This window comes from Mus musculus, chromosome 7 (assembly GCF_000001635.26).
Source record: "Mus musculus strain C57BL/6J chromosome 7, GRCm38.p6 C57BL/6J".
In the NCBI taxonomy this organism is placed as follows: Eukaryota; Metazoa; Chordata; class Mammalia; order Rodentia; family Muridae; genus Mus; species Mus musculus.
In genome coordinates this window covers 19,963,505-19,991,370 of record NC_000073.6, presented here as the reverse complement: position 1 = coordinate 19,991,370, position 27,866 = coordinate 19,963,505, and the positions used below count along the sequence as shown (strand labels likewise).

Sequence of the window (27,866 nt, the reverse complement as noted above, 5' to 3'; positions counted from 1 at the left end):
CGCCAGTCCACTCTTGGTGCCTGGAGCCATTCGCCAGGCTGGTTGCTATTCAGGAATGTCTCAGGAAGACAGGTTCAGCCTCTCGGCAGGTAGCAGAAGAGCAGGGCAGTTTTCACTTCAAAAGAAGCCAGCCAAGTTGGAAAGCTCCACTACAGGTGATCCCACCTCAGTGGTACAAGGTTTGTATCAGTCTGCTTCAGGCTGGGAGAGGCCACATTTTATTACAGCAATAGAAATCTAATTAAGACACACTATTGTTTTCTTTTAAATAGTTTATCTTTATTTTTATATGCCTGTATGCTGGTGTGAGGGGTGCCACTGGAGCTGGAGTTACAGATAGTTGTAAGTTTCCATGTGGGTGCTGGGAATTGAACTTAGGTCCTCCGGAAGAACAGCCAGAGCTCTTAACTGCTGAGCCATCTTTCCACTATGCAGCCTGCCATTGCTTTTTTTAAAAAAGGAAGATTTTTTATGTGTACCCAGGCACTATTTATTATGTGTGTGCACATAAGCACATGAGGCTCAGGAGCTGGAGCTAACAGGAAGTTGTGAGGCACTGACCTAAGCCCTGGGAGATGACCTTGGGTCCTCTTGAAGAGACATGTGCATCTTAAGCACTAGAAACCTCTCCAGACCCTTTGTTGCATTTTGTATGTGTGCTACTAGGGACTGGACCCAGATTCAATGCCTGTCAGGCAAAGCACTTAACCACTGAGCTTCTCATCACACTGAGCTGGGTATGATGGCATATGCCTTTAACCCCAGCAAAGGCAGTGGGATCTCTATGAGTTCAGGGCCATCCTGATGTACATAGCAAGTTCCAGGCCAGCTAGGGCTGCATAGTGAAACATTGTCTGAAAGAAAAGAAAAGAAGAGAAGAGAAGAGAAGAGAAGAGAAGAGAAGAGAAGAGAAGAGAAGAGAAGAGAAGAGAAGAGAAAAGAGAGTGAGATTTGCTTTTTTTTTTTTTAATCTGTATGTCTTCATGTCTCTGCAGAGGCCAGAGGAGGGTATTGGATCCCTAGAAGCTGGAGTTAGAATAGGTAAGTCTCCATACAAGGGTTCTGGGAACTGAACCTGTGGTATTTGGAAGAGCTGCAAGTGATCTTAATGACTGAGCCATCTCCCCAAAATCCAGCTATTTATAGCTCTGTTGCTATAAATGAAGCGTGAGCCAGAAGCTAAGATTTGGTGGAACCTGTTTGTCCAGAGTCTGATCCAGCTAGGTCATCATGAAGTCCGCAGTGGTGGCAAGGAATGGCTGGATTCTAAAGTGCAGGTATCAAGGTCACAGAGTATGTGGCCCAGGATGGCATGTCTAACTGGGAAAAGAAGCTTGGCATGCGTCAGGCTGATGGGGTGATCTTGCAGTAAAGACTATGGTTTGAATTCAGCAGTTTCTGTTAAACAAAGGGAGAAAGTGAGTTCTAGCTATTAAGTGTGCACTCTGGTCTAAGGGACTTGTCATCTGCAGCCCAGATAGCCTGAGGCATTTTACCCCTCACCTCAGATATCCCTCCTTTTTCATTGCATTACAGTCATACTAGTATCTCTAGGCATAGCCTATGATCCTGCCCACTGCGACAGACAGATTCCAAGGTGGCCCACAACACCTCACCTCCTGATGTTAGAACCATTATATAGTTCCCAGCCTTGATGAAAAGACCTGGATTTTGTATCTAATGAACATGGCAAAGACCCCAGATGTAGGTGATTGCAAAGATACTGCAATCTATCCCATAAGATTTTTGCTTCTATTTGGCTTTGAATGAAACAAGAAAGCTGGGTGGTGGTGGTGCACACCTTTAATTCCAGCATTCAGGAGGCAGAGGCAGGTGGATCTCTGAGTTTGAGACCAGCTTCACCTACAGAGGGAGTTCCAGGCCTGCCAAGGCTACACAGAGAGACCCTGTCTCAAAAAAAAAAAAAAAAAAAAAAAAAAAAAAAAAAAAAAAAAACACAACAAGGGGGCAGAGAGAGAGAGAAAATGAGTGTTGCAGAGAGGGACACATAGAAAAAGGTTGAAGGCCACTTGACAATCAGTAAGAAACCAGGATCACACAGGCTTGAAAATAGATCCTCCCCGGGCTGGAGAGATGGCTCAGGGGTTAAGAGCACTGACTGCTCTTCCAAAGGTCCTGAGTTCAATTCCCAGCAACCACATGGTGGCTTACAACCATCCGTAATGAGATCTGACGCCCTCTTCTGGTGTGTCTGAAAACAGCTACAGTGTACTCACATACATAAAATAATAAACAAGTAAATATAAAAAAAAAAAGAAGAAGAAGAAGAAAGAAAAAAAGAAAATGGATCCTCCCCAAGTGGAGCCCCACTTGAAACCTCAGTGGTCACCAGCACCTCCACTCCAGCCTTGCAGGAGGCTTATGTGGATGAGGTTGAGAAAGAGAGAGAGATCCAACAGGATCACAATGGGGTAAATGGGGTGAACAGACAGGTTTGGAAATGAACTAGATAACAAAGGAAATTAAACAGAATTGAAAAGAGTCTTGTGAGAGCGGCGCATGTGAGTGCATGTGAGTACATGTGAATGCATGTGTGTACGTGTGAATGCATGTGTGTACATGTGAATGCATGTGAGTACATGTGAATGCATGTGTGTACATGTGAATGCATGTGAGTACATGAGAATGCATGTGTGTACTTGCACACATTTTTACCTGTGTAGGTGTATGTGCATGTTTGTGTGTGTGTGGGTGCATATGTGTGGAAGCTAGCATTCACCTCAGATGTTGTTCCTCAGGAACCATCCACCTTGAGTGTGTTGATTTGCTTTGGTGTTATTGCTGTTACTTTGTTTTATTTTTGAGACAGTCTCCCTGGCCTAGAACCTGTGATTCTGCAAGGCTGTCTGGCCAGCAAGCCTCAGGGTTCCACCGGACTTCACCACCCCAGCAATGGGAGTTCAGCACATGCCATCATGCTCAGCTCTTATGTGGGCATTAGGACTGAGCTATCTTCTCAGTCCCTACAGTTGAAAAGGTTCTTAAAGAAAAACTCTGTTGGGCATTTGTCCTACAGACTCCTCCGCAGAGGACAAAAGGTACAGGTCTCTATCTACCAGAGATTACGTGACATCAGAATACACAGCATCAGAATACCTCATAATTTGACTCTTCATTTCTGCCTGGTCCTGGGGGCATCAATGGCTGCTTTGGGATTTGGGGCAATGGCTTCCTGGGGCCCTCAGGAGCTGCAGAAGGTGGTTTCTTCTGCAAGTAAGTAAAGAAGTCAAGTGAGACCCATAGTCAATATGGACCAGAAGATGTCAACCTATACTCCTCAAGGACACAGAGAAGCCAGGCAGTAGTGGCACTCAGGAGGCCAGGGCACGTGGATCTCTGTGAGTTTGAGGCCAGCCTGGTCTACATAGTGAGTTCCAGGACCGCCAAAGCTACATGAGAGACAGAACCTGTGTGAAAAGAAAAGGGGGAAAGAGTTACAGAGACAAAGTTTGAAGCCAAGATGAAAGGATGGACCATCCAGAGACTGCCCCACCAAGGGATCCACCCCATAATCAGCCACCAAATGCAGACACTATTGCATACGCCAGCGAGATTTTGCTGAAGGAACCCTGATATAGCTGTCTCTCATGAGGCTATGCCAGTGCCTGGCAAACACAGAAGTGGATGCTCACAGTCATCTATTGGATGGATACAGGGACCCCAATGGAGGAGCTAGAGAAAGTACAGAAGGAGCTGAAGGGGTCTGCAACCCTATAGGAGGAGCAACAATATGAACTAACCAGTACCCCCAGAGCTTGTGTCTCTAACTGCATATGTAGCAGAAGATGGCCTAGTCAACCATCATTGTGAAGAGAGGCCCTTGCAAACTTGCAAGCTTTATATGCTCCAGTACAGGGGGATGCCAGGGCCAAGAAGTGGGGGGTGGGGGTGTATAGGGGACTTTTGGGATAGCATTTTAAATATAAATGAAGAAAATACCTAATAAAAAATTGGGGAAAGAGAGAGAGAGAGAGACAGAGAGAGAGAGAGGAGAGGAGAGGAGAGGAGAGGAGAGGAGAGGAGAGGAGAGGAGAGGAGAGGAGAGGAGAGGAGAGGAGAGGAGAGAAGAGAAGAGAAGAGAAGAGAAGAGAAGAGAAGAGAAGAGAAGAGAAGAGAAGAGAAGAGAAGAGAAGAGAAGAGAAAAGAGGGAGAGTACACCCAGTTCAGGGTTCTACAAAGAACCCAAGTGGAGGAACAACTACAACTCCCAATTCACTGCTCCTCTGTAACATTCTCGCTCTCTCTCTCTCTCCGTCCCTCCCTCAATTTTTCTTTCACTCTCCCCCTCCTCCTCCCTCCTCCCTTCTCCCCCTTCCAACCCCCCTCCCCCCCCCCCATTATCTTCTCCTAGGTCAGCACCTTCCCCTCCTAACTTCCTCCTGACATCATGATCCTGGCCAGTGCCACTTCACTGCAATCCAGCCCCAAGCAAGGATTGCTGGAAGGAGCAACACAGCAGCCAAGATCCTTGAATGAGATATGGATCCCTGTGTGGCCTTGGGCCATGATCTCCCCATCCGTGGAACTGCTTGCAGTGACAAAGGTTTAGACTGAATCAACTCTCAGCCTTGATAATCATAAAATCCCCTGCTCATATTTCCTACACAGTTTCTTTAACTGGATGCAGCAGGTCCAACTTACCTCATAGAACTGCTCTGGGGAGTCACGTGGCAGTGACCACATCTGAGGAAAAAACGGATGGGGAATAAGTCATAGAGGCTGTGGGCATGGCTCAGTGAGAGAGCCCCTGCCCAGAATCCCCCAGTGAGGGACTGGGGGTGTGGCTCAGTGGTAGAGCCCCCGCCTAGAATCCCCCAGTGAGGGGCTGGGGGTGTGGCTCAGCGGGAGAGCCCCTGCCTAGAATCCCCCAGTGAGGGGCTGGGGGCGTGGCTCAGTGGTAGAGCCCCTGCCTAGAATCCCCCAGTGAAGGGCTGGGGGTGTGGCTCAGCGGGAGAGCCCTGCCTAGAATCCCCCAGTAAGGGGCTGGGGGTGGCTCAGTGGTAGAGCCCTGCCTAGAATCCCCCAGTGAGGGGCTGGGGGCGTGGCTCAATGGTAAAAGCTAGTCTAACATGCTTAAGGCTGGGTTCAATCAATAGGAACACATACACACATTTATACATATAGATGTATAGAAAAGGTGTGAGAAAAGACAGAAAAGGGAGGGGGAGGCATGGCTATGGTACCCTCTCATCCTAAGAGGTAGAAACATCCTGCTGGATTGTGGAAGGATCAGACAGAAAGTATGGGAGCAGTGAGAGTATCCGGGGAACTCACCCACCTTTTTGCCTCTGGCCTCTCCTTCGGGCTTTGGGGTATTGTCATACACAGTCATTGGTTTGTCTAGAGAAAGCAAACCACATCCCAGAGCAAAAGTTAGGGTGAGATATAAGGACAGGGTGTTGTGTTTCAGAACATTTCCTCGTCCTCAGGACTTTCTTCCCATCATGTCTCAGGTAAGACAGACCATTTAGTCATATAGAGGAGGAGCTAAGTTGTGGTCATGAGCTGTGGGTGGCCTGCCACAGCCTCACTTCTTATCCTTCATGAAACTGTTTCTTCTCTGTAAAATGGAACCCAGGCACATAGCTACTAGCCAGTAGTCCTAGCTACTCTGGAGACTGAGGCGGAAAGGTTACAGTTTAAATCCTTTCTGGGCTATCACACCAAGTTATAGGCTACATGGACATCTTGAAAGACCCTGTTTCGAGATGAAAAGTGAAATTTTTTATTTTATTTTATTTATTTTGTTTTGTTTTGTTTTTTTTGTTTTTTTTTTTGTTTTTTTTTTTTTTGAGACAGGGTTTCTCTGTGTATCCTGGCTGTCCTGTAACTTGCTCTGTAGCCCAGGCTGGCCGCAAGCTCACATAGATCCATCTGCCTCTGCCTCCTGAGTACTAGGATTAAAAGTGTGTGCCACCACCATCCTGCAAAAAGTACAATTTTTTAAAATGAAAAAAGTAGCCAGGCACAGTGGCACATGTCTTTAATCCCAGCACTGGGGAAGCAGAGTCAGGTGGATTTCTCTGTGTTGGAGGCAAGCCTGGTCTACAGAGTGAGTTCCAAGACAGCCAAGACTATAGAGAAAAACATTGCCTTAAAAAAAATGTTAAAAAAATCAGAGATTAAAAGCACTTGCTACTGCTCTTTTAGAGGACCAGAATTTGGTACCCAGCACTCACGTCAGTTGGTTCTAGCTCCAAGGGAGTTGATGCCCTCTTTTAGGCTCTTCTAGAACCTTCTTCACTCTTGTGTGCACATACTCACACAAGACACACACATATATACGTAACATAAAAGTAATAGAAACAATCTTTTGGTTAATAGGGCTGGGGTATAGCTCAGTTGTAGATAGCTTGCCTAGCATGTTTGGGGATCCAGAATGCTATGGATTGACCTATTATTGTTTTTATTTTGATGCTAATTCCACTTCCCCAAGAGGGGTAGTCTTGGAAGAGAAGTGACTGGTGTACTCAGGTGACTTCATGTGAACCTCCCCATTTTAACTTTAAAATAAAGGCTAGAGGGGTGGAAGGGAAAGATGGAGCTAAAAGTTTGAGGGGGGAGGAGGAGGAGGGGAGATGATAGGAGGAGAAAGAGGAAGACAGAAGAGGAGGTGGGAGGAAGATGGAGCAGAAGCACGTGGCCTAGAGAAACTGCAAGTAGCAAGGGATTTTATAGACAGAGGAATACAGTAGTGTAGTGGTATATTGGCCCAATCTAGGCATGCAGCTTGTATTCATATTAATTGAGTTGTGTTTTACTTGCATGGGCTAATTGGGGATGAAGATTTACTGGAACACCAGGTTCCTTCAATCCTAGCACCATAAAAGAAAAAAAGAAGAGTGCTCTGACCCCCGGGGTTCAGGTATGATTGCCATTTTCTATCCAGGATTGCTCTGAGTCAGGTCTGTGCAGGAGAGCAAGTGGGATGCAGAAGCAACAAAGACTCTTGGACAGGGTCCCTTCGGGCCTTCATCCTCAGCCAGGAGGTGGAGCTGACCTTCAGTGTTCTGTGCACCTTCCAGGCCAGAGGAGAGCATGCCTACTGGCAATGCTCTGACCCCTAGACTCAGGTGAGAGGTGGTCTTTCAGGAGTGCTGACAGAGGCTAACAGACTCATAGGAAGAACAAGCTCCAGCCAGAGACAGCTAGAACATCTAACACCAGAGATTACGAGACGGCGAAAGTCAAATGTAAGAATCTTACCAACAGAAACCAAGACCACTCAGCATCATCAGAACCCAGTACTCCCACCACAGCAAACACTGGATACCCCAACACATCAGAAAAGCAAGATTTAGATCTAAAATCATATCTCATGATGCTGGTAGAGGATTTTAAGAAGGACATTAATAACTCCCTTAAAGAAATTCTGGAGAACACAGCTAAACAGGTAGAAGCCCTTAAAGAAGAAACACAAAAATCCCTTAAAGAATTACAGGAAAACACAACCAAACAGGTGAAAGAATTGAACAAAACCATCCAGTACCTAAAAAATGGAAGTAGAAACAATAAAGAAAACCCAAAGAGAGAGAACTCTGGAGATAGAAATGCTGGAAAGAAATCAGGAGCCATAGATATGAGCATCACCAACAGAATACATTAAATGGAAGAGAGAATCTCAGGTGCAGAAGATTTAATAGAAAACATGGACACAACAATCAAAGAAAATGCAAAATGCCAAAAGATCCTAACTCAAAACATCCAGGAAATCCAGGACACAATGAGAAGACCAAACCTAAGGATAATAGGTATAGATGAGAATGAAGACTTTCAACTTAAAGGGCCAGTAAATATCTTCAACAAAATTATAGAAGAAAACTTCCCAAACCTAAAGAAAGAGATGCCCATGAACATACAAGAAGCCTGGAGAACTCCAAATAGACTGGACCAGAAAAGAAATTCCTCCCGACACATAATAATCAGAACAACAAATGCACTAAATAAAGATAGAATATTAAAAGCAGTAAGGGAAAAAGGTCAAGTAACATAAAAAGCCAGGCCTATTAGAATTACACCAGACTTCTCACCAGAGACTATGAAAGCCAGAAGATCATGGACAGATATTATACAGATCCTAAGAGAACACAAATGCCAGCCTAGGCTACTATTCTCAGCAAAACTCTCAGTTACCATAGATGGAGAAACCAAAGTATTCCATGACAAAACCAAATTCACATATTATCACTCCACGAATCCAGCCCTACAAAGGATAATAAAGGGAAAACTCCAACACAAGGACAGAAACTATACCCTAGAAAAAAGCAAGAAAGTAATCCTTCAACAAACCTAAATGAAGATAGCTACAAGAACAGAATCCCAACTTTAACAACAAAAATGACAGGAAGCAACAATTACCTTTCCTTAATATCTCTTAATATCACCATTGACTCAATTCCCCAATAAAAAGACATAGACTAACAGAATGGTTACATAAACAGGACCCAACATGCATGCAGAAAACCCACCGCAGGGACAAAGACAAACACTATCTCAGAGTAAAGGTCTGGAAAAATTTTTTCCAAGCAAATGGTCCCAAGAAACAAGCTGGAGTAGCCATTCTAATACCAAATAAAATCGATTTTCAACTCAAAGTTATCAAAAAAGGACAAGGAGAGGCACTTCATACTCATCAAAGGTAAAATCTACCAAGATGAACTCTCAATTCTGAACATCTACGCTCCAAATGCAAGTGCAGCCACATTCATTAAAGAAACATTAGTGAAGCTCAAAGCACACATTGCACCACACACAATAATAGTGGGAGACTTCAACACCCCACTCTCATCAATGGACAGATCCTGGAAACAGAAACTAAACAGAGACAGAATGAAACTAACAGAACTTCTGAAACAAATGGATTTAACAGATATTTTATCCTAAAACAAAGGATATGCCTTCTTCTCAGCACCTCATGGTACCTTCTCCAAAACTGGCCATATAATTGGTCACAGAACGGGCCTCAAAAGATACAAAAATATTGAAATAATCCCATGCATCCTATCAGATCACCACAGACTAAGGCTGATCTTGAATAACAACATAAATAATAGAAAGCCAACATATACCTGGAAGCTGAACAACACTCTACTCAATGATAACTTGGTCAAGGAAGAAATAAAGAAAGAAATTTAAAACTTTTTAGAGTTTAATGAAAATGAAGCCACAACATACCCAAACTTATGGGACACAATGAAAGGAGTTCTAAGAGGGAAACTCATAGCTCTGAGTGCCACCAAAAAGAAACTAGAGAGAGCATACACTAGCAGCTTGACAGCATACCTAAAAACTCTAGAACAAAAGGAAGCAAATTCACCCAAGAGGAGTAGACAGCAGGAAATAATCAAACTCAGGGCTGAAATCAACCAAGTGGAAACAAAAAGAACTATTGAAAGAATCAATCAAACCATGAGCTGGTTTTTTGAGAAAATCAACAAGATAGATAAACCCTTAGCCAGACTAACTATAGGGCACAGGGACAGTATCCTAATTAACAAAATCAGAAATGAAAAGGGAGACATAACAACAGTATCTGACAAAATCCTAAACATCATCAGATCTTACTATAAAAGCCTATACTAAACAAAACTGGAAAACCTTCATGAAATGGAAAATTTGCTTGACAGATACCAGGTTCCAAAGTTAATCAGGATCGGATTAACGATCTAAACAGTCTCATATCCCCTAAAGAAATAGAACAGGCATTAGTAGTCTCCCAACCAGAAAAAAACTTAGGACCAAATATGTTTAATTCTGAGTTCTATCAGACCTTCAAAAAAGACCTAATTCCAATTTTCCTGAGGCTACTCTTCAAAATAGAAACAGAAGGTACTCTACCCAATTCAGTCTATGAGGCCGCAATTACTCTGATACCTAAACAACATAAAGACCCAACAAAGATAGAGAACTTCAGACCAATTTCCCTTATGAATATCGATGCAAAAATACTCAATAAAATTCTCGCTAACCGAATCCAAGAACACATCAAAACAATCATCCATCATGATCAAGTAGGCTTCATCCCAGGGGTGCAGGGATGGTTCAATATACGGAAATCCATCACCGTAATCCACTATGCAAACAAACTCAAAGACAGAAACCACATGATCATCTCATTAGATGCTGAGAAAGCATTTGGCAAAATTCAACACGCATTCATGTTAAAAGTCTTGGAAAGATCAGCAATTCAAGGCCCATATGTAAACATAGGAAAAGCAATATACAGCAAATCAATAGCCAACATCAAACTAAATGGAGAGAAACTTGAAGCAATCCCACTAAAATCAGGGACTAGACAAGGCTGCCCACTTTCTCCCTACCTATTCAATATAGTACTTGAAGTCCTAGCCAGATCACTTAGACAACAAAAGGAGATCAAGGGGATACAAATTGGAAAGGAAGAAGTCAAAATATCACTATTTGCACATGATATAATAGTATATATAAGTGACCCCAAAAATTCCACCAGAGAACTCCTAAACCTAATAAACAGCTTCAGTACAGTAGCTGGATTTAAAATTAACTCAAACAAATCAGTGGCCTTTCTCTACACAAAGGATAAACAGGCTGGGAAAGAAATTAGGGAAACAACACCCTTCACAATAGTCACAAATAATATAAAATATCTTGGTGTGACTCTAACTAAGGAAGTGAAAGATCTGTATGAGAAGAACTTCAAGTCTCTGAAGAAATAAATGGAAGAAGGCCTCAGAAGATGGAAAGATCTCCCATGCTCATGGATTGCCAGGATTAATATAGTAAAAATGGCTGTCTAACCTAAAGCAATCTACAGATTCAATGCAATCCCCATCAAAATTCCAACTCAATTCTTCACAGAGTTAGAAAGGGCTATTTGCAAATTCATCTAGAATAACAAAAAACCTAGGATAGCAAAAACTATTCTCAACAATAAAAGAACCTTTCATGGAATCACCATCCCTGACCTCAAGGTGTACTACAGAGCAATTGTGATTTAAAAAACAAACAAAAAAAAAAACTGCATGATACTGGTACAGAGACAGACAGCAGACAGATAGATCAATGGAATAGAACTGAATGCCCAGAAATGAACCCACATACCTATGGACACTTGATCTTTGACAAGGGAGCTAAAACCATCCAGTGGAAAAAAGACAGCATTTTCAACAAATGATGCTGGCTCAACTGAAGGTTATCATGTAGAAGAATGCGAATTGACCCATTCTCATCTCCTTGTACAAAGCTCAAGTCGAAGTGGATCAAGAAACTCCACATCAAACCAGAGACACTGAAACTTATAGAGGAGAAAGTGGGGAAGAGCCTTGAAGATATGGGCACAGGGGGAAAATTCCTGAACAGAACAGCAATGGCTGGTTCTGTAAGATCAAGAATTGACAAATAAGGCAAAGGACATTGTCAATAAAACAAAAAGGCCACCAACACATTGGGAAAATATCTTTATCAATTCTAAATCAGATAAGGGACTATTATCCAATATAGAGAGAGAACTCAAAAAGTTGGACTCCAGAAAACCAAATAACCCTATTAAAGAATGGGGTGCAGAGCTAAACAAAGAATTCTCAACTGAGGAATACTGAATGGCTGAGAAGCACCTGAAAAAATGTTCAACATCCTTAATCATCAGGGAAATGCAAATCAAAACAACCCTGAGAGTCCATCTCACACCAGTCAGAATGGCTAAGATCAAAAATTCAGGTGACAGCAGATGCTGGCGAGGATGTGGAGAAAGGAACACTCCTCCATTGTTGGTGGGATTGCAAGCTGGCACAACCACTCTGGAAATCAGTCTGGCGATTCCTCAGAAAATTGAACATAGTACTACTGGAAAATCCAGAAGATGTTCCAACTTGTAATAAGGACACATGCTCCACTATGTTCATAGCAGCCTTATTTATAATAGCCAGAAGCTGGAAAGAACCCAGATGTCCCTCAACAGAGGAATGGACACAGAAAATGTGGTACATTTACACAATGGAGTGCTACTCAGCTATTAAAAACAATGAATTTATGAAATTCTTAGGCAAATGGATGGATCTGGAGGATATCATCCTGAGTGAGGTAACCCAATCACAAAAGAACACACATGATATGCACTCACTGATAAGTGATATTAGCCCAGAAACTCAGAATGCCCAAGATACAATTTGCAAAACACATGAAGCTCAAGAAGAAGGAAGAACAAAGTGTGGATACTTCATTCCTTCTTTGAATGGTGAACAAAATATCCATGAAAGGATTTACAGAGACAAAGTTCAGAGCTGAGACAGAAGGAAGGACCATCCAGAGACTGCCCCACCTGGGGACCCATCCCATAAACAACCACCAAACCCAGACAGTATTGCAGATGCCAACAAGATTTTGCTGACAGGACCCTGATATAGCTGTCTCCTGTAAGGCTATGTCAGTGCCTGGCAAATACAGAAGTGGATGCTCGCAGTCATCTATTGGATAGAGCACAGGGTCCCCAATAAAGGAGCTAGAGAAAGGACCCAAGGAGCTGAAGGGGTCTGCAGCCCTATAGGAGGAGCAACAATATGAACTAACCAGTACCCCCAGAGCTCCCTGGGACTAAACCACCAATCAAAGAAAACATAGTGGGACTCATGTTTCTAGCTGCACATGTAACAGAGGATGGCCTAGTTGGCCATCAATGGGAGGAGAGGCCCTTGGTCTTTTGAAGATTCTATGCCTCAGTATAGGGGAATGCCAGGGCCAGGAAGCAGGAGTAGGTAGGTTGGGGAGTCGGGTGGGGGCGGTGAGGGGATAGAGAATTTTCAGAGAGGAATCTAGGAAAGGCATTTGAAATGTAAATGAAGAAAATATCTAAGAAAGAAAGAAAGAAAGAAAGAAAGAAAGAAAGAAAGAAAGAAAGAAAGAAAGAAAGGAGGGAGGGAGGGAGGGAGGGAGGGAGGGAGGGAGGGAGGGAGGGAGGGAAGGAGGGAGGGAGGGAGGGAGGGAGGGAGGGAAGGAGGGAGAACGCACAAGGTTAATGGGAACAGTGGTGCATCTCAGGGAGGACAATGCTTCCCTGGAACCTGACAGTGACCTGGGGCTAAGCCAGAAGGAGAGTCCTAGGCTTCCCATAGCAGCTCCCACCCACCCCTCACCACTGCAAGAGCACAGACTGTGGAGTCACTTACTGTGCCTGGACTCCGGGGTGCTCTGCATCACAGAGGTGGGTGGTATGGTATTAGAGCTCGTTGTATCACTGGCTGATCTCCTGCGAGTCCTGAAACACACATCCTTCATAATCTCATGGGGCGGGTTCTGGCCAGTTTCCATAGACGCTGTCGTGTTCCTTACCCCCATCCCCTTACTTGTCTGCTCTTGGGCAATGACCCAAAATATCCTGAATTCCCAGGGTGCACAGACAGCATTTGACACCATGGACAGCAGTCATGCCTACTCGCCCCTGCCAGCCCTTCCAGATCTCTCACTTATTACCATCTGTCCTTTGTGCTGTAGAGGAAGTAGCCCAGACCTATCGCCAAAGCAATGGCAACCAGGATCCCGATAACGATGCCAGCGATGGCTCCAGGAGACATAGAGGATGACTGGAGACCTCGGCCAAGAATAAAATCAAGACTAAGCAGGGAACACTCTCTTCCTATCCCCAGCCCCATTCCAGAGTTTCTGGCTTCTTTATCTTCACTTACTGAGGAACTTGTCTTCCAGCCATTAACTCAGCAATTGACAGTGTGAGTGGAATCCTCCCCAGAGCACATTGGCTTGTGTTCAAATCCCCCAACTGTGTGACACTGGGCACACTAATCAACCTCTCTGTGCATCAACTATGTCTTCAGTTGATGGAGCAAGAATTGATCAGTATGTAAATATGTGTTTGGCAGAACTGGTTATTTGGATGGGTCGATGCGTGGAGTGAGGAAAAGGATTTTGATAACAGAAACTTGGATGTCCCTCAGATAAAGCCCGTTGACTCTCTAGGGCAGTGTGATTCTAAGCAGATAAATTCACTCCAGAACTGAATTTTCTTATTGACAATGAGGAAAGTGGTACCCACTATAGAGGATGCTGCAGGGATGAGAAGACGCTGCACCTAGTCATGCCTGATGTGGGGCAGCTGGCTCCACAATGGCCTGATGCTTCCCCATCCATTTCTGACTAAGCCTTTTGCAGAGGGATGATGGCTCAGGGTTTGAGGAAGTGGCCCTGGTTGTTGAGTATTAAGATAGATCTTTCTGGGATCTCTGTCTGCCAGTCTGTCTTTCTGTCTGCCTGTCAGTCTCCACGTGTGTGTGTGTGTGTGTGTGTGTGTGTGTGTGTGTGAGAGAGAGAGAGAGAGAGGGAGAGAGAGAGAGAGAGAGAGCTCTATTCATGAATCAGCAGCGATGTGTTTGAAATAGAGCTCTCTCTCTCTCCTTTCTCTCTCTCCTCTCTCTCCCTTATTATAAGACTTCACTATAATTAGTATATTAACTGTGAGCTCTCTCCCTTTTTCTCAGGTTATATCCAAGATCCATTGTCTCTCTAAGCAATTCTAGAATGCAGCCATCATAGACAGGGCTAGTGGTGCATGACTGTTTTCTTAGTACTCAGTCACAAAAAAAGTAGTATCGTAAGACTGCAGGAATGGCTCAGTGGTTAAGGGCACGTACTGCTTTTGAAGAGGTCTCAACCTCAATTTCCCAGTATCCAGGTCTGGCAGCTCACAGCTGCCTATATCTCCAGCATCAGACAGTCTGACACCTTCTTCTGGCCGCTGAGGGCACATGCATTCATATGCACATACCCACATCTAGACACACATTCATATAATTAAAGAACATTTTAAGTAACAGCAAAAACCCACTTACAGGTAAGAAAATTAAGATTCAAACAACTCAAAGAAGTTGCTGGAACACACAGTAGAAAGTACAGGCTGTTCGAGCATGAGGTGTCGGGATTCTGTGACTCTGGACTGGAAATCTAGCAAGTCGACGTCACACTTAATGCCATGATAGAAGAGAGGCGGGTGGCTAGAGCCACATGGGGAAAAACCAGGTGGATTCCAGATCCAGAAAGGAACATTAAGCAACTCACCTACCACCATGACCAGGACAGAGGCAGATCGGGCCAGGCCGGTGACATCATTGGAGCTTGTACAGCTGTAAATGCCCTGATGCTCCTGCCTCAGTGCTTCGATGCTCAGCTGCTCCCCATCAAGCACCTTAGAGGAGTGCTCATGGGTCCACTGATACCTGGCACCTGGTATGGAGTCTGCCCGGCAATACAGGGTCAAGCTGGAGTTGAGCATTGCCTCAATAGTGCTGACCACTCCAGACGCTGGCCCCTGGGTGATTTCCACTTGGTCGGGGCCATCTGCAAAGTCACACATCGTAAGCCTCCAATGCCATAGGCAAAATTACCAGATTTTTTTTCTTTTCTGCTTTTCCTGTTTCTTTTGCTTGTGTTTTGCTTTGGGGATTTTTGCTGTTGTTATCGTCATCATTGTTATTTTGGTACTTTTGGATTTTGTTTGTTTGTTTGTTTGTTCGTTTGTTTGTTTGCTTGCTTGTTTGTTTTTCGAGACAGGGTTTCTCTGTGTAGCCCTAGTTGTCCTGGAACTCACTCTGTAGACCAGGCTGGCCTCAAACTCAGAGAGAGATCTGCCTGCCTCTGTCTGCTGAGGGCTAGGATTAAGGGTTGCACCACCACTGCCTGGCAGTCTTTTGGTTTCTGGTTGGTTTTAATTTGATTTGCGGCAGACTCAAAGAGCAAAGACTATTCTCAGACTCACTCTTTAGCCAAGAATGACCTTGAACTCCTGACCCCCCAGCCTTGAATACTAAGATTGTAGCCAAGTACAACCACAGGTGGCTTAGCTTTCCTTCTTGGTTAAAACTAAAGGAATTCCAGCTTTCACCTGGAAAACACAGGCTCTCCTGGGTTCTGTTATTTTGTTTTGTCTTATGATGGTCTCGAACTCACAGAGATCCACTTGTCTTAGCTTCCAGAGTGCTGGGTAGGTGTGTGCCACCACACCCAGCTTTGACTTTTGTTTGAAATTGTGGGTACGAGTGTGTTCACATATGGGGGGGCTGGTGCAGTTGTCTCCCTTATCTAGTTTCTCAGACTCTCGTCTCTGTAGCGAGGAACATGCATGTGGTGTGACATGCGTGTGGCGTGACATGCGTGTGGCATGACGTGTGTGTGGCGTGACATGCGTGTGGCATCCATGCAGGGGATGACTTGCAGGAGCTGGTTTTCTCCTTCCACTCTGTGGCTCCTGAGGATTGAACTCAAGTGGTCAGGCTTTGGGGCAAGCACCTTTACACCCTAAGCCATCGTGCTGGCCCTTGTTTATCTCTTTAGGGTCTATCTGCTACACTACACATTGCATAATGCCTGAGACAGACCTGTCCAACCTGCAGATCCATGCCTCGCACGCAAAATGGCTTGAAGTTCAGTGGTTCCTGACCTTCCTTCCCAATGCTGCAACCCTTACAGTTCCTCATGCTGTGGTGACCCCACCACCACCACCACCACCACCACCATAAAATTATTCCATTGCTACTTCATAACAGTAATTTTGCTACTGTTAGGAATCATGATGTAAATTTTTGAAGAGAGAAGGTTGCCAAAGGGCTGAAGCCCTACTGAGTGAAAACCTCTAGGTGATGGGCTGACCACTTGAAAGGTTAGATTTCTCTTTTCCCTCTCTTATCCTTTCTTCTCTTTTTTTTTCCTTTGTTGTTGCTTTTATGTGTTTGCCTTTTCAGATCATTGCTGATCCCAAATTTGTAATCCTCCTGTCTCAACCTCCTGTGTGCTGGGATTATAAGTGTGTAGCACTGCATCCAGAAAGAACTGACTCCTTAAAGAGGTGGGGATAGGGAAAAGACAAAGGGAGGGAGGGAGGGAGGGAGGGAGGAGGCAGAGACCCCAGACCCCATCACTCACAGTTGATGGTGAGCTTCAGGGGGACGCTGCGTGCCTGGCTACCCCAGTTCCACACCTCACACTCATAGGGCCCAATATCATCTCTCTGAAGGCCATGGATGGTCAGGGTTCTGTTTTGGGATGACAGTGTCAGGCGGTCACTAGGCCTGAGTGGCTGACCCTTTAGAAACCAATGGACACCAACCCTCTGGTGGCTGGTTTTGCAGGTCAGTGTCACAGAGGTGGCATTCTCCACAAGGGCCAAGGTTGGGAACTCGATATTCGGTGCAGTCACTTTTTCTGGAAACACACAGAGATACAGGTTTAGGTCAAGGAAGGATTCCTAAGACTCCTACACTGCCAGAGGTGGCGCAGGCCTTCAATCCCAGGACTTGGGAGGCAGGCGCATCTCTGTGAGTTCAGGGCCAGCCTGATCTACATAGCAAGTTACAGGTCAGCTAGGCTATATAGTGAAATCATGTATCAAACCAACGAAAACAAAAACAACCCTGAGTTTTCCAGGGGTGTGTGTGAGCATGTGTGTGGTGAGGACTGGACCACAGAGCTTATGTGTAGAACACGGGTGGCTTTCGTGGATGAGTAGGTATGCATGACAGTAGTATAAGAATGTTACATGTTTTGTTTGGGAGAAGATTTTGTGGAATTGGGGTGTGTTTATGGGGACTGTTGATTTTGTGCCTGGTTTATATGTTGTGCTATGTGTGTGTTATGATTGTGAATTATATGAGCAGAATGCACACGCACTCTGTGTTTACACACACACACACCTTGTATCTGAGTGTGTTTTCCAGATCTGTGATATTGCATATGTTATGGTACATATTGCGTGTTCTTTACATGTTTTATTGGAGACTGCTATATGTATGATATGTATATGTATGTTGCCTGGGTCTATAATTTTATGTTGTTTGTTTTGTAGTATCAGGGACTCGACCTAGAGACTCCTAAATTCTAAACAAGTGCTTTACCACTGAGCCACGCCCCCAGGCCCTCACTGAGGGATTGTAAACAGACAATCTACCAAGGAGCATTGAACTCAGTGGTATTCTGGAACAGGGCCTCACTAAGTTACACACACTGGCCTTGAACTCACTATGTAGCCTTGAAGATATTTGGGTTTGTTTGTTTGTTTGTTTGTTCTATTTGTTTTAATTTAGGTGGTGAAATGGCTCAGTGGGTATGGCTCAGTATATACCTCTGATATGCTTGCTCTGTATTTTGTATTGAGTATGTGTGTGTTATATGTATTTGTGTCTTCTATGACTGTCATATGCTTGACGTATGTGTACGTGTTGTGTTGCTATGTGTTATGTGTTGTATATTGCTACGCTCTCCGGTCGAGTCAGCTGGACAAGCTGAAAGGCTTAAAAGTCACTCATGAGGCAAAAGAGTTTTAAGGAAGCTCTCCTCCTGGAGTCTAGCGTTCTCTACCCATACATTAATTTTTCATTCCTGCGTTCCATTACCGCGTTAGTCTAGTGTATGGATCCACGTGCTCTCTTTCAATATTTTCCTATTATAGTGCTTTTTAATATTGAATTCTGACATGGCTAAAGCCTTCCGCCAGTGTTCCAACAGTCCTAGAACGTCCTTGACCAAGATCAAGGGCTTGGAATTCAGTAAGATTGTAAAAGCTAAGTCACTCCCTTACACAGGAATTTACCATCACTAAGGAAGAAAGAAGTTTCTGACCGTAAGAGAAACCAGAATAGATATTTAGAATTATAGCTGAGTTACACCTATATACAGGAATTTACAATGGTTTAGGAAGTAGATCGGGCTGTGGTTTTAGAGTATTACATTACTTATGAGACGGTTAGCTAGAACGGAACTCCCTAGTTAGCACCATGACTTGGGTGTGAAAGCCCTTGCCCTAGGAGTGAAAAGTTCTCACACCTGGCGTCTAAGACTACAGCTGACCTTAGATAGGGCTGACTCTGTCTCAGTTATTTTATTGCCTAGTTCCTGCCAGTCTTTGCGTTTTCATTTCTCTATTCTGTGTAAGAGTCATTAAGCATCCGGTTACCTCATTTGTACCTTGCGGGTATGCCACCCAACTTCTTTATTGTCCTCTGCATAAAAAGTCTGATGCTTGATTTGAAAAATACATTCAGATTCCACACAACCTCTCCTGTGTGCATCTGTTTGTCATTCATCCACGCTTTGCCCACCCGCGTCAAGAGACCCGTTCCACACAGACACAGGGACCCAGAGAGTCTGCGGCAGTATATAAGTTGTATGTGCCTGTTGTATGTGTGAGAGTGGCCTGTGCTTATAATCAGTCTCCTAGTGTATATACCTATATAGACACACAACTCCTTCTTAGTCAAAAAATCAAACTATGGGTACCCACAGAGAGCTAAGAAGGTCTTGAATATGTGCCAAGCTGGAGTTGCGCTCTTTTCTGCACTAAGAACCATGCCCTGACACCTTTCACATGGAAAATCATCTGACCTCTGGTTCTTCCTCAAAAACTGAGGTGGGACTGGAGTTCCAGCTTTTACTTAAGAATGTACCAATTACCACTGCCTGTTTCTTAAAAACACCATCAAGACTCCATACCCACCCAGGTAATCAAAGAGTTCCCCTAAAATCCCAGACTATATCAAACCTCAGCTTCTGATTTCTTAAAGAAGCAAAAGAGAAACCAGGAAATAACACTCACCAAGCACTTGGACTTTGACCACACCTAGGCGGGACAAGTTGGTGACAGGGTTGGACACCAGGCACCTGTACATGCCCTCATGTTCCCTGGACACAGCATCGATTGTGAATGTTCCTGTGGTAGGGGGCTGGATGAAGTCGCTGGGGAGATACCAGGCATAGGCAGGGACAGGGGAGGACTGTGCTTCCACCCTGAAGTTCACGGTGTTGCCTTCCATCACCTCCACCACATCCCCAGCAGCTACTCCTGAGTCCAGCTTGATTGATACAGGATCAGGACCATCTGAGAGGGTGGGAACAAGCATGGAAGAGGCCTTAGAATCAGCGGCAGATCACTTATGGGGGCATACTATAGGTACGGCTTTCTTCTCCATTTAGTTATAAGGGTGGTATGGATCTGATAGAGGTGGGATCCTGATGAAGGTGGGAATCTGATGGAAATGGGATCCTGAGGAGATGGGGATCTGATGGTGGTGGTATCTGATGGAGGTGGAGATTCGATGGAGGTGAAATCTGATGGTAGTGGGATCCTGAGGAGGTGGGGATCTGAAGGAGGTGAAATCTGATGGTAGTGGGATCCTGAGGAGGTGGGGATCTGAAGGAGGTGAGGATCTGATGGAGGTGGGGATCTGATGAAGGTGGGATCTGATGGTGGTGGGATCTGATGGTGGTGGGATCTGATGGAGGTGGGATCAGATGGAGGTGGGATCTGATGGTGGTGGGATCTGATGGAGGTGGGATCTGATGGAGGTGGGATCTGATGGAGGTGGGATCTGATGGTGGTGGGATCTGATGGAGGTGGGATCAGATGGTGGTGGGATCTGATGAACGTGGGATCAAATGGAGGTGGGGATCTGATGGAGGTGGGATCTGATGGAGGTGGGATCTGATGGAGGTGGGATCTGATGAAGGTGGGATCTAATGGAGGTGGGATCTGATGGTGGTGGGATCTGATGGAGGTGGGGATCTGATGGAGGTGGGAATCTGATGAACGTGGGATCAAATGGAGGTGGGGATCTGATGGAGGTGGGATCTGATGGTGGTGGGATCTGATGGAGGTGAATTTATTATAAATGTATTGGTTTTAATTCGCTACAGTTGCTATTTCAGATGGAATCCTAATGTATCAGTTTCCCGTTTGAAACTCACATTTGTTGTTCCCCCCCCCCCCATGGGGTTTGCTTGGGATCAAATCCAGGGCTCATTTGTGATAGACAAGGACCCTAATCTCAACTTCACTTTCATTCTGTAACTCCTCTCTGGGACGGCATTTTACAGCCTGAGACAATGCAGTGCCAGGGAAGCGGGTGTCCGCAACAGGTAAAGGAACCTGGGAGACTCACAGTTCACCGTCAGCGAGGCAGTGTTACTTCTCTGAACCTCAAAGCCATGCTGCACTTCACACAGGTAAGACCCCGAGTCCTCCCGCTGGACAATGAGGATGGTGAGGGTCTTGTTATCTGCAGACAGCTTCATGCGCTCATTCAACACAAGCAGAGAGTTGTTGGAGACCCAGTGGATGGTGATGTTATCAGCATTAGTGTTACAGTAGAAAACTGCCATTTCCCTCTGCTCTGTGACAGTGCTCTGATTGACTGTGAGGGTGAGCTTGGCCAGTGGAGCTGCAGAGAACAAGAGCAAAAGTCATGGCGGCATGCAAAGACACAGAAGAACAAGACAGTTACAAAAGGATCCGATGAGACTGGAAAGGACCAGAATGGCCAAAAAGACATTCTGGAGATGGTCTGAGCTCAATACTACATAGCCAAAGTAAACCCAGTGTGCTTGAAGGATATGTAAACTTTTATTAAGAACTTATTTTTCATGTGTAGTTTTCTGTGTGCGTATAAGCACATATGTGTGCAATACCTATGGAGGCCAGGAGAGGGCACTGGATTACCTTGGAGCAGAAGTTAACAGCAGCTGTGCAGGACTTCTGCAAGAGTAGCAAGGGCTCCTAACCTGACCCATCTGCCCCACCCCTGAGTGTGAACCTTTGCATCCTCCTTCTGATCTCCATGCACCATCACGTGGGGCTGTGTAAGTGGTACAGCGGGTGTGGGACATGAACAGGGTCATCAGGATATCTCCCGTAGATCCTGGCCCTCAGCTCTTGGTGCTAGCTGAGAGGTGGTGGGGTTGGGTGGGTGGAGGTGAATCCCTGGGAGAGTAATTTTAAGGGTGATACCTTGGCTTCCCTCCCAGAATTGTCTCTGCTCTACTAAGGTGTGAGAAGCAGCTGCCTCCTGACACTCCTGCCTTATACCCTTTTCACCTCGATGGGTGGATCTCCCTACACCATGATCTAAAATAAATCCTTCCTCCCTTCAGTTGTTATGGTCACAAGGAAAGTAACTGAGGCTGAAGAGATAGCTCAGTGGTTAGGAGCACCTGCTGCCCTCGCAGAGGACCTGAGTTCAATTCCCAGCACCCATATTGGGCAGTTCACAACCACCTGGAACTCTGGCACTAGGGGCTCTGACGCCCTCTTCTGGGCACCACAGGTGGGCACACACACATAAGCAAGCTCCAAGTAAATGCTTAATTTAGCCAGGTGTGGTGGTGCATGCCTTTGATCCCAGCAATCAGAGGCAGGCAGATCTCTGTGAGTTTGATGCTAGCCTGGTCTACAAAACAAGTCTAGGATAGCCAACGCTACACAGAGAAACCCTGTCTAATAATAATAATAATAATAATAATAATAATAATAATAATAATAAATCTTTTTTTATTATAAGAGTTAGTCATGGTGTCTCTTCACAGCAATAGCATAGTGACCAAGACACTCCCTAGGGCTCTTTGGACATGGTGTCCTATCACAGCAATAAAAACCCTATGAGTTTTAGGATTTAGTGCCAGGTCTTGGGATATTTTTTAAGATTTATTTATGTATTTACTTATTTATTTATAAGAGTACACTGCAGCTGTCATTGGACACACCAGAGGAGGGCATCAGATCTCATTACAGGTGGTTGTGAGCCACCATGTGGTTGCTGGGGATTGAACTCAGGGAACCTCTGGCAGAGCAGTCAATGCTCTTAACCTCTGAGCCACCTCTCCAGCCCCGGGTCTTGGGATATTGCTGTGACAAACCTCACCATGTTTTGGTGGAGAGTTGTGGAAAGTCTCTGGAACTTTGGGAAAGAATGCCATTGAGTGCTCAGAACTTAATAACCACTTGAGGAACTGAGATGATTCTGAGAACAGTGAAGGCTATAGGTCTGAATGGTGAACAGTGAAGTCTCTATCGGGGAAGACTCTATCGGGGTTACTCCATGTTTCGAATCAAGAACCACAAACAAGAAACTTCGCTTTACTGGGGCAATGGATGCCGGTCAGCTGGGGCTGAAGAATCTGCTGTGATTAAGAGAGCAGCATTGTTGAGGTAAAAGTCTTCTGGGAAGTGTTTCCTTAGGGTCAGAACACTGGATCTGTTGTCTGGGGGGGTCTGAGGCTGCATCTCATGCTGACAGCTGAACTTGGTCAGAGTCACCCGGGTAGTGCTGGTTTCAAATGACATTGTAGAGAGCACTTGAGGCAACCATGCAGCAGGGCTGGAGTCCCCTGATGTCAGTACCAGGCGATGACTGCCATGTACAATAACAACCGAGGGTGGAGCTGGCCTGAGCCCAGGAGATGTGCTATGTGTGCTGTGCCGAGTCCTCTGGAGCCTAGGAGCTCATGAGGCCCAGAAGCCTTACACTGTCGGACTTGCTATTTATATGCTATCTTGGGGACAAGTGAAAAAGGAAAGGTTCTAGTCGAATAGTGATGTGTTCGTGTGTCGAGTTAACAAGGGGTTAATTGTGCTAGCTAGCTTTATCAAGGCAATAGAAACCCTCACTCCTGCCCTCTGTGAAGACAGACACATGGATAGTGATCTTAACCTCTGTGCTCACAAATCACTCAATCTATCATGAATCAGGGGCATCTGGGCAGAAGCCCAAAGATACCATACCTCTCTCCATCTGGGTGTTGCTAAGCAGGTCGGCACGGTGGATGAAGTGGGCAGCAGCTGGGGGTCTCCATGTGGTCGGAAGTAAGGCTGGAAAGGAAAGAGAGGAGAGACAATGAGGGAAAGAAGAATGAAATAATGTGGCTAATTATAGCCTTCACAAGTGGAGAACATCACACACAGCAGTGTTGGCCTGTGATCCCAGGACTGAGGTGTCAGATGCAGGAGGATCGCATGTTTGAAGCCAGCCTGACTCCCATAGTAAGCCTCTGTCTAGAAACAAAAATAAAACAAACAGCAACAAAAGTGAAGCCTAGCATGATGGCACGTCTTTAATCCCAGGTCTCAGGGAACAAAGACAAGTGGATCTCTGTGAATTCAAGACCAGCCTGGTCTACAGAGTGCATTCCAGGACAGCTAGAAACATGCAGTTAAACCCTGTGTTTCCAAAAACATATATATAAACACACCCAGTGAGGGGCTGGAGGTATTTGCTCAGTGGCTGGGGTCCCTGCCTAGAATCCCCCAGTGAGGGGCTGGGGCCATGACTACATAGTGGAACATTTTCTTAGCACACACAACACCCTAGGTTTGATTCTTAAAGACACAAAGACAGTAAGCCCTCATTAGCACTTAGCATAATGATGTACTAGCCCTTTTCATGTCTCTACCACTCTGTCTCCAATGCACTTATAGGTCAGGGCCACAGGTCCAGAGAGTTCCCATCTCAGCTTTGTTACCTAGTTGGCCTAGTGACGCGCTCTCTCTGAGTCTCAGTTGCCCCTCTTGTCAATGGGAATAAGGGCAGATCCCGTCTCACCTAAGTCTCCTAAGGACTGAAGGAAGCCACAGGGATAAATGAACCAAAAGTGGACCTTGTCACCAACCTGCCTGCATGAGAAAGAAACTCCTCTAAAGAAAGTCCCCAGCCTGTCGTCCTGCTTCCTTCTCTTGTCCTGACTTTGATCCCCACTAGAAGGAAGCAAGCTTCACAGTGACATTTGTGCACACAACCAATAACAGCCTCTCAGGAGGACCTGGACTCTGTCCAGCCTTCACATCAGCCATGAAGCTCTGACCCAGAGAGAGGCACATCAGACTCGGAGACACACAGCAAGACTGAGCTGAGCCCTTATCTCTGTGGAGAACCTATCGCAAAAGTCACAAAAATAGCCCTTCACCTTGAAGTGCTTTGCTTTATTAAAATACTCTAGTAACCCCAACATGCATGTGCAAGTGATGCATGTGTGCGTGTGTGGTGTATGCACACGCATATGTGAGGGTGTTCATGTCTGTGCATGCATAGAGGCCAAAGGTCACTACCTACACCACCACCATCACCACCACCACCCCGCCCTTGACCTTATTTCTTCGAAGCAAGGTCTCTTCCTGAATCTGGAGGTCACATTTTTTTTGGCAGTCAAAGAACTACAGATCCTTCCGTGTTTACCCCACACTGCTGAGGTTCCAGGCTTGCAGAAGCCCTTGTCTGGCTTGTTGCACCATGCTGGAACCAAAACTCGGGTCTTCAAAGCTGCACAAGGGCTCTTAACTCCAGTGCCATCTCTGCAGCCCCTTTTTTCATCTCGGATGCTCATTAGATATGGATTTCACATCCACCCCACAGTGCAGACCACTGGGACAGTACAGTCCTGCCTACTCAAACACATTCATCTATCAGAGTCCTTTCTTCTCCCCAGCCTGCCTCATCTTCTTCTCTTCCCCTCTGTTTTTCTTCAGTTTTCTTGCTGTCTCTTTGTCCTTTGTCTCCCCTGCCCCCTCATCTATCTCAGTCTCTCCCTGGATTTGTCTCTGGTACAGACTCCACTATCTCTGTCTCTGTCTCCTTCCCTCCCCTGCCCTCTGTTTCTCCCTCTCTCCTCCTCCTCTCTCTCCTTCCTCTTCTTTTTCTCACTCTTCTCTCTCCCACTTCTCTCTCTCCCTCCTCTCCTACTCCCTCCCTTTCCTTCTCTCTCTCTCCCTGCTCCTCTCTCCCCTTTTACTCTCCCTCCCTATCCTCTCTCTCTCTCTGTCTCTCTTCTTCCCATCCTTTTTCCTTCTTCACTATCTTTCCCTCTCTCCCTCATCATTTCTTCAAGAGAGAAAGGTAATTTCTCTCAGGTCTTCCCCCCCCCCCATTTTTGTTTCTTTTCCTTAATGTCTGGTTTATTTCTACCTCATCTCTCTTTCTTTGTGTCTCTTTTACCCACAGACACACACAGAGAGACACACATTCACACAACCTCCAGCCACCCAACCACCCAGCAAAGTCTGTCTGCAGGACAGATTCACCTGAGAGAAGGATCACTGTCCACGAGCAGCAGTGGAAGCCAGCAAGCTCCATGAGTTCTGGTGCCTGGCCTCAGTGTGCCAGGTAGTCCCTCTCCTGGCTGGCACACACAGCCAGTCCCACAGTGCACAGTGTGGATAGCTGCCAGAGCATGAAGACAGCTGTCTGGGAACAGGGAAGGAACTTTGTCCCCACCTCTGCCCTCCCCCATCCCGTCCCCACCCCCAGCTACTGTCATCTTTCTCTATCCCTGGAACCTCAAGGACCAGGAACTAAGACTGTTAGGGCCCACGGCAACACTAATAAAGACAATAAAAGCCAGTTACTATGAACTTAGGAAAGCTAGGCCGGTTGCCAGGCTAGCCATGAGCAGCCACAAAATATCAATTAAATGAGTGAGTATGTGTGTGGGGGTGGATCCTGGTCAGGTGACCAAGAGGGCAAGTAGCCTTCTTGGAAGCAGAGCCCTCTGAGGATATGGGAAGGAGCATAAGAGAATCTTTGGTATAAAAGAAAAGACGATACGAATCAGGTGGTACACACCTGTTGTCCCAGCGCTTTCAAGGCAGGAGGGTCAGCAGTTCGAGACCAGGATGGGTTACATAGTGGGACTTTTTCTTTTTTTGTCTCAGAAATAAAAACTAAGAGCTGGAGAGATGGCTCAGTGGTCAAGAGCACTGACTGCTTTTTCAGAGGACCTGAGTTCAACTCCCAGCTCACAATCATCTGTAACTTCTATCCCTGGAAATCTGTCTCTGGCTTCTGGCTTCTGCGGATACTGCATACACTGCATAGACAACATGCAGGGAGAGTACCCATACACACAAAATAAGATAAGCCAATCTACGCACCCAGAGCTGGGGAGGTGGCTTGGTTGGTGAAGGGTTTGCAGGATGAAGACCTGAACTGAGATCTCCTGAGCGTGTGTAAAGCCAGACACGAGAACTCGCATCTGCAACCCCAGCCATCCTAGGTGAGAAAAGAGCCTGGGCCAAGAGACTTCCTGGAACTCAAGGGCAAGCTAGCCTGGTGTGCACAGCAGCAAAGAAGGATCGACCTCGCTTCTAATGACATGCAAAGAATAGACACTTGAGGCTGTCCCAGGACCATCACACACACTGTGACACCCACACTCACACATGTCTGTACAAACACACTATATATACTCACATAAATATGCACACACCTAACTAGAATAATAATTGTTATTATTATTAATTATTATTACTAATTACTATGGTCAAGAGGTTGGGGATTTAACTCAGTGGTAGAATTCTTACCAGGTATTACCATCTGTGAAATGTTCCCTACAGCCTTGTATGTTTGGACACTCAGTTCCCAAATGATAGCACTGTTTTGGAAGGTCCTGGGACCTTCCAACCATCGTACATACATAGCTAGTTGACACAGGACCACAGAGGTAAGGCTTCCTCAAGCTCTGCTCCTTCCTTGGTCCACAGAAATGCCACTGAAAGCAGTTTAGCAAGCTCCCACTGTTGTGGGAAATATTAAAATGAACTGCAAGCTCCTGCACGTCTCCCAGCTACTCTCATCCCCAGCGGTCTCGCTGGCCAGTTCCTATCACATGGAGACTCTCTGACTCGGAGCTCCAAAATCTCTACACCCAGATCACTAAGTTCATACTGGCGGGTCGTTACCATGCTAGCCCCGTGCTTCAAAACCCACACGGCCTTTGTGGTGCACATCTGGCAAACCCACACTTTGCCACTGTACCTTTCTCTCTGGAACCCAGTCTAACCGCCACGTGAAGGAAAACGCCACACAAACTTAGTTCAGAAACGACGATAACTCAATCGCTGGGTGCAACAACTAGAATCCTAATCTTGTAAGCCATATTAAATCTAAATGCTTCAGTGGCGAATCCTGGCCAATTCGCCATATAAGCCAGGAGACACTAGTAGCTACATCTTGCCCTCTCACTGTCCCCCATCCACAAAGCCCCTAACTCTCTCCTCTTCCTCTCTTCCTCCATCCAACCCGGAAGTCCTGCCTACTCGACCAATGATTGATCCATCT

General features: G+C 45.6%; 1 protein-coding gene across 2 annotated transcripts; it reads right to left on the bottom strand.

The window, feature by feature from the left end:
- Positions 1-257: 257 nt before the first annotated feature.
- Positions 258-26,019, bottom strand: Ceacam20 (carcinoembryonic antigen-related cell adhesion molecule 20). 2 transcript variants are annotated; one of them, NM_027839.2, is made up of 12 exons: positions 25,832-25,959; positions 23,543-23,629; positions 20,928-21,206; positions 19,586-19,867; positions 16,921-17,199; positions 15,061-15,339; positions 13,465-13,582; positions 13,161-13,249; positions 5,300-5,361; positions 4,663-4,704; positions 3,118-3,228; positions 258-1,398 (listed from the first exon to the last, which is right to left on the bottom strand). In NM_027839.2, the coding sequence occupies exons 1-12, from the start codon at positions 25,881-25,883 to the stop codon at positions 1,345-1,347; spliced, it is 1,734 nt and encodes a 577-aa protein (NP_082115.2). In that variant the 5' UTR covers positions 25,884-25,959; the 3' UTR covers positions 258-1,344. The 2 variants fall into 2 exon arrangements, with proteins under 2 accessions (NP_082115.2, XP_006540423.1); XM_006540360.2 differs by having other exon boundaries at positions 972-1,398; positions 13,465-13,588; positions 25,832-26,019.
- Between the last annotated feature and the right edge of the window lie 1,847 nt (positions 26,020-27,866).

Bases quoted from the DNA above. Each gene is read 5' to 3' on its own strand.
- Ceacam20 (XM_006540360.2), bottom strand. From the start codon at position 25,883: ATGGAGCTTGCTGGCTTCCACTGCTGCTCGTGGACAGTGATCCTTCTC. The intron at 19,868-20,927 runs GTGAGTCTCCCA...CCACCCTCTCAG, and splicing joins TGCCTCGCTGACGGTGAACT to ATGGTCCTGATCCTGTATCA. The intron at 15,340-16,920 runs GTGAGTGATGGG...GTGACTTTGCAG, and splicing joins CCTGAAGCTCACCATCAACT to ATGGCCCCGACCAAGTGGAA.